The 12710-nt window shown below is 38.4% G+C and overlaps 1 protein-coding gene across 4 annotated transcripts in view; it reads right to left on the minus strand.

Annotated features, from left to right (window-relative positions):
• PARG (poly(ADP-ribose) glycohydrolase) overlaps positions 1–12710 on the minus strand; it is a 134024-nt gene that overhangs the window by 56700 nt on the left and 64614 nt on the right. For all 4 annotated transcript variants that reach the window (XM_023230123.1, XM_023230121.1, XM_023230122.1 and 1 more), the window contains 2 exons: positions 11392–11484; positions 5555–5712 (listed from right to left, as the gene is read on the minus strand). In XM_023230123.1, the coding sequence (XP_023085891.1) occupies positions 5555–5712; positions 11392–11484 (251 nt within the window). The remainder of the gene's footprint in view (positions 1–5554; positions 5713–11391; positions 11485–12710) is intronic.

Raw genomic sequence — 12710 nt, forward strand, 5'->3', positions numbered from 1 at the left:
GTGAGCCGAGATCACGCCACTGCACTCCAGCCTGGGCGGCAGAGTGAGACTCCGTCTCAAAAAAAAAAAAAAAAGAAATAAAATGCTATATGCTGAGTAAAGTAAAATAGGGTGAAGTAGACACAATGACAATGTGTCTATGGAGGTGTAATTGGAAAGAAGCTATCCACACTAGCTTTTTTGGAAAAGCCTCAAAAAATCCATGAAATCCCACCCTCAAAATCACATTACAAAGATTGTCCACTCTTTTTAACTTTGTGTTCAGCTTGATTTCTGACAACTGACTTGTTCTTCCCCTAACTCTTTATTCTTCTGCACATAAAAGTAATACCTGGGCTGGGCATGGTGGCTCACGCTTCTGAAACAGGTTCTTTATATACCTGCAATTGCAGATTTCAATGCTCTGTGTTTTCTCTCAATTCTACCTCCATTACTAACAAAATCAGAGGTAGAAGCTATGTTTGATTACATGTGGCTTAAAAATGAAACATCTCGTAATTCCTAAGACTAAGATATAATATGAAAAGTAAAAGACAACAGACTGAGAACAAAGCGTCTAAATTATAGTCTTAGTACTCTGCCACTAACCAGCTCCATCACTCAAAACAAGTCACTTAATTCTCAAATATTTCACCTGTAAAATTTATTTTCATTCATTCAACAAGCATTTATTGAAGGCCTACAATGCATGAGATTTTGTGAAAATAACAAAGAAGAGGACAGTTAAGATCTCTGCCCCACTGAAATGATTAAATAAGCAATTATGAAGTAGTCCAGGTGGTACAGTAGGAAAAGTAGGGGACAGTAAAGGCACACATCTGGTTGTACAAACCTAAGAAGTACCCTGGATGCCTCTCTCCACCCATAAACCAACTCTGTCCATCACCATCACTCTGGCTACCCCTTCAAATGTCTCCACACCTCTGTCCCCTCCCCTACATTATCCCAGTTACCACCCTCTATCCTGGTACATTGCAATAGCCTCTCCAATTGGGTAAACTCAGTTACTCTGCCCCGCTCTGCTTGATTCCCACATTACAGCCAAAATAAACTTTTGAAAATATAAATTTGAACACGTGTGCTAGTCTCCCTCTACCCCCATATCTAATCCTCCAATGACTTCCAATTGTTTTCAGATGGCCTAGTGAGGCACAGCATGCTCTAGCCTCCACCTACTTCTGCAGCCTCTCCCATCTCCATGCTCCTTCTCACTCTCTGTGCTGCAACCACACTGTCTTCTCTCAGTCTCTGGGCATGTCAGGTCCTTCTTGCGACAGTGCCTTTGCACATACTCTTCCCCCTGCCTAGAATGCAACCATCTCTCCTTCTCCTTGGCAAAACTCTTACTCACCCTTTTGTACTTAATTCAAAAGTTGCGCTGGGCATGGTGACATGCACCTGTAGTTCTAGTTACTTTGAAGACTGAGGTGGGAGGATCTCCTAAGCCCAGGAATTTGAGATCAGCCTGGGCAACATAATGAGATCCAGTCTCAAAACAACAATAGCAAGAAAAGTTACTTCCTTAAGGAAAGTTTCCTTTATTAAATTATATCTTTCTTTAATAAAATGTCATGGTGCTGTGCACCTCTCCAGAGGTACACAGAGGCTAGCATAGGAACCTAGAGTAGCAAACCTATCCTAGCAGAATCTGAGACACCAGAAAAACTGATACGTGAACTGAGTATTGAAGGAGAAATAAAAGCCATGTGGAAAAGAGAAGGGCATCTGTGACGTGAGGTTTGAAAATGAGATAATACTACGTAACAGTAAGAACTCAGAAACTGGCTTCTCCTTTCTCTGTAACCTCAAGGCACTCATTATACTGTGGGGAATATTGCAGTTGCTCATGTATATTTGAACTAAACACTGACTAAATACCAGTATCTAAAAACAAACTTAGCTACTGTACAAACTTGAAAAATAGATTAAAAACATGCCCCTTGCAACTAATATTCATGTAACCAAGGGGGCATATTATATATATTAAAAAAAATACTATCCTGTTTGCTAACACTAGGATTTTGAAGAAATTTTCTTAGATAACATTATTTTTCATTCTTTGCTGACCCTTCCTTAGTGTTGATAGTGAAGAATAATCGTATATAATAACAAATTATCATCAATATTTTAATGTTTGAAGGTCATAAAAATATAACCCAAGAATTACGACAGTCTAAGAGCAGCTTATATTCAAGTCCTCTGCTATACTTTCATCTGCCAAACACACAATAAATGCACTGAAATGTCTAGTTGTTAAATTTTTAAATTAAAAATTTATATTAGGAACTAATCAGCTGAATTCTAGAATTCATCTTAAGAGAGTAACAACATTCTCCAATTTTAAAAGGCTAAAAATATGGCCTTTGGGGCTGACACTCTGATATTGGAGAGAATTGTGAATTCATTTCTCTGCTGCCATGTGGAGTTATAAGAAATGCTGCCCATATGAAGTAAGTTGCATTACAAACAATGACACTCTAGCAGCAATGAGCACACCTATCACCCAGATGCTGGTCTCTAAATACCACTGTACAATAAAAGAATCCAGGAATCCTTGAGAAAATGGTTGATTCCAGGACTGAGGCATGGAAAATATAAGATGAACCTGGAACAATGTATGATTCCAGAGAGAAAGTTAATGCTCAAAAAAAGGATGGGGCTTATCAAAAGAACATAAGAGTCAACCTGAAGGAGCCATAATGGCCAAAGCTAGAATAATTAAAGCAGTAAAATAAATAATACTATTTAATTTAAACTCACACAACGAAATAAATATCCATGAGTCCATTCTGATATTTTAAAAACAGGGGAAAAGAGATAGCTCTTCCTTACAATGGAATTTCAATTAGCAAATGTAGAAGAAGAAAGCAGAAAATTCACAATGGGCAAACACTACAGTAATAATCATTGCAGACAAGATGCACCAATGGATGCTAAAATTAGTAGGGATAAATGTGAGGCGAAACAACATTTGCATAGTGTTTTATCTCTTGGAAAATATTTATTAATCACAAAAGGAAATATATGGTAACTTTACAGTGGAAAAAGCCAGCAGACACTACCTTAGCCAACTGATCACCAGTAATAAGAAGTATGATCCCACTGATACGGTGCACTGAGGACACAGGATCATTTCTGTGGTATTCTGCCAAAAATGCATGACCTCATTCCAATCCTGAAAAAACATCAGCCAAACCCAGAATGAGAATATTCTCCAAAATAACTGCGATGAGTACTCTTCAAAACTGTCAAGATCATGAAAGAAGAGAAAAAACAAGGAACACGTTGGAGGAGACAAGGTAATTAAATGTAACTGGGATTCTGGGTAGGATCCTGGAACAGAAAAAGGATACTAGAAAAACTGGTAGAATCAGACTCGGTGCAGTGGCTTACACCTGTAATGTGAGCCCGAGGTGGGCGGATCACCAGAGGTCAGGAGTTCGAGACCAGCCTGGCCAACATGGTGAAACCCCATGTCTACTAAAATTACAAAAAATTAGCCAGGCATGGTGGCATGAGCCTGTAATCCCAGCTACTAGGGAGGCTGAGGTGTGAGAATCGCTTGAGCCTGGGAGGCAGAGGTTGCAGTGAGCCGAGATCTCGCCACTGCACTCTAGCTTAGGTGACCGAGCAAGACTCTGTCTCAAACAAACAAAAAAAAAAAAAAAAAAAGAAAGAAAGAAAGAAAGAAAAACTGGTAGAATCAAAATAAGGTTTACAGTTGGCCAGGCATGGTGGCTCATACCTATAGCCCAGCACTTTGGGAGGCTGAGGCAGGAGGATTTTTTGAGTTCAGTAATTCAAGATCAGCCTGGGCAAAACAGCCAGACCCAATCTCTACAAAAAATTTTTACAGATTAGCTAGGCATGATGCTGCACGTCTGTAATCCCAGCTACGTGGGAGGCTGAGAAAGACTGCTTAAGCCCAGGACTTCAAGGCTGCAGTAAGCTATGATAGGCCACAGTACTCCAGCCTGGGCAATAGAGTGAGATACTATCTCTAAAAAATTTTCAAAAATAAAATAAGGTCTACAGTTAATAATATTAAACCAACGTTAATTTAATTTTACTATGGTTACATAAGATGTTAACGCAAGGTGAAGCCAGCTAAGTTTTATACAAGAATCCTTCGTACTATTTTTATAACTTTTCTGCAAGTCTAAAATTAGTTCAAAGTAAAATGTTTTTAAAGAAACTGTATTAAAAGGGAAAATTAAAATAAGTGGTACACCCAGCAAGGTGGTTCATGTCTGTAATCCCAGCACTTTGGGAGATCAAGGCACCTGGGGTCAGGAGTTCGGGACAAGCCTGGCCAACAAGGTAAAACCCCATCTCTACTAAAAATACAAAAATTAGCCGGGCGTGGTGGCACGCAGCTGTAATCCCAGCTACTTGGGAGGCTGAGAAAGGAGAATCGCTTAAACCCAGGAGGTGGAGGTTGCAGTTGGCCAAGACTGCGCCACTGCACTCCAGCCTGCACGACAGAGCGAGACTCCGTCTTTTAAAAAAAAAAAAAAAAAAAAAAAAAAGTGGTGTTACTGCATCATTCTACTTTGGAGACAAAAGCAGTATGGCAAACAAAAGTGGGTTTTGTTTGTGTGTCCACTCTATGACTTTATCCTCCTACTCTGCATACTGCCCACCCTCAGAGGCAGGCTCTAGGTGACCAGGGGCAGTGAAGGGCATTACACACAGCCTGCTGGGAAAGGGGCACAGATTACAGCAATTTTCTCAAGTCTCACACTGAAATCAGGGAAGAAAACTCATATATTCTATTCATGGTTCCCATAAAGATAATTCTCAAGTGAAGAAAGAAAAAGAGGTGGGGATATGGGAGCAGTGAGTAGGAAGGAAGAAAAAACACTGATTTGCCAAGAAGATTCTTTACAATATTTTTGTTTGTGTAGAAGATAGAGAAAGTAGTTACTTGGGAAAATGGCTGGAATCTAAAACTTTATCAATACCTTCATACTGTATTAATTTAGTCAAGTAGTTTGAACATTCTTTTGTTTTTCTTTTTCACACTGATAAATTAACCATGTCCATAAAGGGTCAAAATCACCTTTCATTTTTCATCAAAACAATCGAATTTTTTAAGTCTCATAAGACAGCTCATGACTTTATACTCTCATTTTATAAGACTTTTGTAGAAAGGAGGATTTTTCCTCTACCTTTCACAGTATTTTAGCATTAAGGAATATAAGCACAACAAAAGTTCTCATGAATAATCAAACTGAAGAGGCATGTGGAGTCCAGAGAACTGGGGAATCATCTGAGAGGACAGAAAGAACATGGGCCCTGGAGCAAGACAGGCCTGAAATAAAATCTCAGTTCTGTGACTTACTAGCTCCTGGATCCCAATCAAGTTCTTTTAACCTCAATGAACTTTAATCACCTTGCCTGCAAAATGGTGAAAATGTCACTTAAGTACTGTAAAAATTAAATAAGACAACAGCATATAAAATGCTTGGCCTATGGAATTCACTCAAAAATATTATTAGTTCCTTCCACCTTTGTCTTTTCATTGTTAAAGAGGTGTTTTCTGAAAACATACCGATTGAAGTTAATGTCTGGGTAACTAGAATACTCCGATTTCATCTTAGCATTTCGTCGTGGAAATGTGCAGAAGAAAGCATTAGCTAAAAGACTGGCAATCTGTTCCTGTGACACTGTGATGGAATGATTCATCTTCTGTTTCAGGAGCGGTATTGGCTGATAAAAGAAAGAAAAAAGTACAGACGAGAAGAGCAATAATTAGTTTAGCAATTTCGAAAGCAGAGGCACCAAATTGCATTTGCTAAATTAAGGCAGAAATAATTTCAGGCCATTCTTGAATCCTTAAATCAGCAATATTGTTAAAGTCAAGGGCTGTTTATTAGGGATGATTAAGAAAATGTACTTACTTGACAAACTGGAGATTTCTAATCAATAATAATGGTAGTGAAGAAAATATAAAACATTACTTATTAGCGAAAAACAAGATTGCTTCAGCAAGTAAATAAAAACACATTGCCCATTTAATGAAAAATTAAAACAAAAGATGAAACAAAAATATGTAACACTGCTTAAGCTAAATTTTGTTCTTATTTATATTAAAAATTATTGCCCAGGCCAGGTGTGGTGGCTCACGCCCATAATCCCAGCACTTTGGGAGGCCGAGGTGGACAGATCATGAGGTCAGGAGATCGAGACCATCCTGGCTAACACGGTGAAACCCCATCTCTACTAAAAACACAAAAAATTAGCCAGGCGTGGTGGTGGGCGCCTGTAGTCCCAGCTACTCAGGAGGTTGAGGGAGGAGAATGGCGTGACCCTGGGAGGCGGAGTTTGCAGTGAGTTGAGATTGTGCCACTGCACTCCAGCCTGGGCGACAGAGCGAGACTCTGTCTCAAAAAAAAAAAAAAAAAAAAATTGGCCAGAATAATCTTTCTTAGTTCTAAATAAAATGATCTAAAATAATTCAACAAAGAAGTCTTTACCCTCTTATTCCAAATTATACTTCATACTGACAATTTCTTTATAAGAATCAAATCTAACTTCATTAAAGTGATTAACAGAACATGTAAAAACCACCATACGAACATGTATAAGTTGTAAAAAGATAGACATTTCTTACATAATCAAACATTCCAAGTCAAAGAAGAGTAAGACACTTTTCCTTCAAATCTTTTATATCTAAAATGTCTTCCAGTTATACCACCAAATTCACTTACCTTTTATTGTCAGTATAATCCACACAACCTGAGTATTGTGTTCAGTGGGTTTCATTCTGTTCGTAAACCAAAAATAAAATTCCAAGTCCCCCAACCGACGGAATGAACCCCTCCTCTCAACCATGGGGATTCCAAAGTTAACCTGAAACACTAGTCCACACCATGATAGGAAGTGTGGGTCTGACATGCCTCATTATATGCTCTTCACTTTAGAATTCAGCACAAGTGACCAGCATTAACATTAAAACAGAGGTCTTAAAACTGATGAAACAGATTTTTTATAGTAATAAGACACAATTCCAGCCTGACTCGAGTATAGCATCACATGACAGTTAGCAGATCTTGAAATAATTGAAGTATTTTACCCCAAAATATATTTCTTTGACATATTTTGAAATAGCCCTGCAAAGCTGTCTGTTGGGAAAATCTACACTCTGTAGAGAATCCCTATTCCTTTCCAGGTGAGAATTAAGAAAGGGTTTGGTACCTTTTTAGGTCTGATAAAAGCTCTGAAGCCGACTACCTGGAGGTTTCATCCACATGATGAAATCTTGGTCTCAACAAATCCTTATCTTAACCCAGATATTCCTTTCTATTGATTTCAGGTCTTCAGATAATAACTCTTCCAACCAATGGCAAATCAGAAAATCTTTGAATCCACCTAAGACCTGTAAGCTCCCCTTATATGTATTGATTGATGTCTTATGTCTCCCTAAAATACATAAAGCCAAGCTATAGCCTGACCATCTTGGGCACATGTTCTCAGGATCTCCTGGGGCTGTTACAGGCCACTGGTTACTCATATTTGGCTCAAAATAAATCTCTTCAAATATTTTACAGAGTTTGACTCTTTTTGTCAACATATTTTAAATGTTAAAATGTTTTTAAAGACATGATAAAATCAAAGACCAACTCCCAGTTTATCTTTCAGCTATTAAGTTTCAAAATTCTCCTACAGAATATTTAGAGATGCATTTACCTTCTCCCCTTCAGTAAGACACAGAACTAAGAGTTTCGGGTATCTGCACTCATCTCAAACTGGCATGCCTAGAGCAAACTGTCCTGATCATACCTCAGGAGTCGACACCCAGAATGAACCTGAGGAAAGGGCAGGCAAGACAAACCAAAACTGCAGTGCTGAATAATGAATGCTTTTCTAAGTACAGAAGTACACATCATTGCTAGAATAAGAGTTTGCCAGAAAAAAGAACAGATTAAACTTGCAATTCAACTATTTCTCTTGGAAAAATTCAAAGGTAAACAAACAAGCAAAAGGTAAAGAATCTATTTTCACTATGTTATACAAAATTCTCTCCCTTTCAGGTCTTAGCAATCACCATTTCTGAGAAAAATACAGAGCTCATATTGATCTCCATTTTCCATCCTGTGCATTTATTCACAACCAAGCAAAGAGTGTAGAAAAGGTGACAGCGCATCAATGGCTTCAAGCAAAGTGTTGCTTGGTTTTAGTAAGAAATGAGTTTTTAACTACCATTTACCAAATTGTTCAGAAAAATGATTTTAAAAATTAATGGTAAATATTTCAGGCTTAATGGACTTCAAACACAAACATTTCTTGTCTCCCAAATAAACAAATAGTATAATTTTAAATAGAGTTAATGATTTCTGCTCTCCTGGTGAGGGGAAATGCCTAAAAACTCATTATTTGGAGAAATGAGGAGATGTAAATCTTATTGTCAAACACTTGGCTCAACAAAATAAAAGGCTGGTTACTGTGAACCAAGATATTTCAAAAAGTTCCTGACCAAATTTGTTTCCTTTAATTTTCTTTTGATAAATCTAAAATTTACCTTTTAGATTTGGCCTAGAGTACTTCAATGTAATAAATTATTAAATATCAACATATACAATTTAACTTGCGACAAGACGTATTTTGATCTCAAATAAAAATCTTAACTTTCACAGCAGAGATGGACTTTTCAATAGAGGGCAAAGCAAAGAATTAAGATGCTCTCCCCATTGATATGCTAATGGAGAAGAAAGTCACTGGAAGAAGCCAGGACAAAAAGCTGAGGACCCAGGGGTCTGATTTTGGTTCCAAGGGGCTTGTTATAGCTTACAAAGTTAGATGCTTTTGAATAAAAATTTCTCATTAAATGAAATATGGAAGCTCTCACATGCACGATGGGAAGAGAAGAGGATTAAATGGCCCACTCCCAAAGGCTACCTACTATCTACTATTGATTATGAACTACATATTGAATTCAAAAGGCATATAATTAAGCACCATGCAAACCAGTGACACAAAGAGGATCTCCCTTTAAGGAGACTATAATCCAGTGGTAAGAGATATATAATGACAACAATTATAAAACAATGATTTGAGTGCTTCAGGAGGGAAGAACCTTGTCTGGGAGGCAGGGAAGGCTTCATGGGGAAGTAACAGACAGGCATACCTAGGAGGTAGTGAGAGATTTTACTAAGTAAGGACAGAAAGGAAAAAGAGCTAACATGGAATATGATCAAGCAAATAACTTCCAACAGAAACAAGCAGAAGATATGTTTTAAAATACATTTCCCCTGCCCAACAGTAAAACTTATTTCAGACACAATGCATTACCAAGGTGAAATTAAAGTTACATAAAATTGAAAACATCACACTGGAAAACATTTCATGGGTCTCAATTGAAGATGGTATAGTCCAAGAAGGCATTTGGACATGTGTGGGTTGTTTTCTGGTTGCCCCAATGACCCTATTTGTGGTGTTTGGGGTGTCCTAACGACATACTGCAATGGATGGGACCATGATACACATTCAGAAATTGTTCCACCCAAATGTCCACAGGGCCCCTGTGGAGTAAAATGCTAGCAGAACCCTGGCTAGCAGCCATGCAGCAAGAGGCGTTGGCCCTAGAAATAGAAGGCAAAGGCAAATTCAAGCACCATTGTGAGAAACACAGGAATAAAATTATGAAGAACAAAACAAACCCTGTGGAGGTTTGAAAATATGTTCATAAATTATTTGAGGCTCCTCTCTTTAAGAGGTGGAGTCTTGGGCACGGTGGCTCATGCCTATAATTTCAGCATATGGGAGGCAGAGGTGGGAGGATCACATGAGGTCAGGAGTTTGACACTAGCCTGGCCAAAATGGTGAAACTCCGTCTCTGCTAAAAATACAAAAAATGAGCCGAATGTAGTGGCACACGCCTGTAGTCCCACCTACTCACGTGGCTGAGGCAGGAAAATCACCTGAACCTGGGAGGCAGAGGTTGCAGTGAGCTGAGATCATGCCACTGCATTCCAGCCTGGGGGACAAGGGTGAAACTTGGTCTTAAAAAAAAAAAAAAAAAAAAAGAGGTGGAGTCTAATACCCCTTCCCCTTGGGTATCGCTTAGCTTCTAATGAACACTAACACAGCAGAAGTGATGCTAGGTACCTTGAGAAAAATGGGTCACAGAAAACACTGCAGCTTCCTTGCTCTCTCCCTTGGATTGCTTGCTCTGGGGAAGTTAGCTATTACGTAATAAGGACAATCAATCAGCCTACAGAGAGGCCAATAGCAGGGCCTTCTGCCAACAGCTATGTAAGTAAGCCAACTTAGAGGCATGTCCTTCAGCCCCAGGCAAGTCTTCAGATGACTGAAGCCCTCGCTGACATCCTCACTGCAACTACAAGAGAAACCCTGATCGACAACCACTCAGTCAGCTAATCTGCTCCCAGTCAACAGAAGCTGCGAGATACTACATGTTTATTGCTTTGTCATTAATTTTAACATAATTTGTTATGTAGGAATATAAAATTAATGTACTCCAAACAAAATAAAATACAGGATTCCTTATTTTTAAAAGTTAAGGCCTGCACAGTGGCTCACACCTGTAATCCCAGCATTTTGGAGGTCAAGGCAGGCGAATCACCTGAGATCAGGAGTTCGAGACCAGCCTGGCAAACATGGTGAAACCCTGTCTCTACTAAAAATACAAAAAGTAGCCGGGTGTGGCAGTGCACACCTGTAATCCCAGCTACTTGGGAAGTTGAGGCACGAGAATTGCTTGAACCTAGGAGGCAGCGGTTGCAGTAACCTGGGATTTGTGCCACTGCACTCCAAAAAAAAAGAACCTTAGCCAGGAGTGGTGGCACATGCCTGTAATCCCAGCTACTTGGGTGGCTGAGGCGGGAGAATTGGTTGAATCCGGGAGATGGAGGATGCAGTGAGCCAAGATTTTGCCACTGCACTCCAGCCTGGGTAACAGAGCAAGGCTCTGTCTCAAAAAAAAAAGAGTTAAGAAAGTATCATTAACTCATTTGTTAGAGAATACATTACTTTGGGGGAGGGTGAGGAAGGAGTGGGTAGTATTACACCATTTTGAAAATACGTTATTCCAAACCCATTAGTATGTTTTGAAATAATGAGTACTTTTTTAAGTTAGAGGTTATTTGAACAAAGAGAGAAAAAAGTCATAGTAAACAAGCTTCAACAGTGCAAACAGAAGCTGAGGAATGAAATGCTGCATTTTTAATGTCCTTTTGTAAGTACTCTCTACCCTCTAATCTTTTCCTTAATACAGCAAAATTACCATACTCTTTGGCAAAAACTGTTTCCCTTCTCTTCTCTCTCTCTCTCTCTCTCTCTCTCTATCTGTGACCTTGGCCATTCGAGTTTAAGGGAAATTCAATTGTCAGTCTCAGGGAAGCTACTGAGGAAGCTACATCCACTAACCTGGGTGCAAATATTTGGCAGACAGAGTGCAATTTTCACCATATCAGGCAAAATGGACTGATATAAATGTTGAGCTTCTGCTTCTTCAAGTACCTGAAAACCAATAAAATAAGTTATGTGAATAATAATAACCAGTAAATATAATAACCGATGAATATGTTTGTTATGAAATTAAATCACATATCTGCTTTTCATGGAACCCCATAAAGTGGCACACTATCAGCATCACCAAACACATGTAAAAATACATCAACAGGTGTATACAAATAAATTTACAAATTCATTTCCAAATGTATATCTGGCATTAAGGCAATTCACCTTAATGCCCTCTGAAAAAACTTTAAGTATCCCAAATATCAAATATCCCTCACACAGCATTCACAATAAAGTAAAAACACTTGCAAATGGAAAACAGTACATTCTGCCTTTGGTTATATCAACTAGAAACTGCTAGACCACCAAGGACTCTCTTAGAAGCCTCCAACGACCCATCTAGCTTCAACGGTCTATAATTGAAGAAATCTCCATAAAAGCCATATTAATTACTTCCAAGTATACTCTATGGGTCAAATCGAATCTACTGGGTAATAAACAATGAGGTTTCTGATGGTCTTAGAATTTCTCTTTTCTAGACACCCTCGGAAAGTGAAAACCACCATTCCCATATCATAATTTGAAGCACAACAGAGATGCCACGCATGGTCCATTTTTGTCTTTTATAAAATTTCCCATCACTTTAACACCTTTTAATCTAATTTCTTTCTAAACATCAGGGTATTTCTTTAAAAGTACTGGAAATGACAACATTCTTAATTTAGAGGTACTACATATATAGTCTGGACTGAAGTAAATACTTTATCTACTTGAAATCACATTTTAACTAGAAGAGGCCTCAGTTATAATCTAGTCTGATCTTGTCACTACTGGAGAGAAAACAGGCCAAGGAGGTTACCTGATCATCCTACATTGAGGTCAATTAAAACTAAATCAGAACAAGAACCTAAGTGTTCTGGTCTTTATGCCACAGCTCTTCCTACTTCCCTATGTGACCAATGTTTGGAATCGATGAAGAAACAGACTTTTGACAAAAATCAGGAACTAAACAGAAATAAAGGTAAAACCATTTGTTTATCTGCAGCTGGACAGGGTATGTGTATAAACAGAAAAAGTAACAAAGACTATTTGCCCTGATTTTGCCGGTAAATTCTAACACTAAGAATTTTCGTTATACCAAAACTCTAAAACCCAAACTATGTTTACTTCTCTTTTAAAATTAAGATGAGTAAACATATTCAGAATGAACAGAAGGATATTTGTAA

This window comes from Piliocolobus tephrosceles, chromosome 9 (assembly GCF_002776525.5).
Source record: "Piliocolobus tephrosceles isolate RC106 chromosome 9, ASM277652v3, whole genome shotgun sequence".
NCBI classification, from domain to species: Eukaryota; Metazoa; Chordata; class Mammalia; order Primates; family Cercopithecidae; genus Piliocolobus; species Piliocolobus tephrosceles.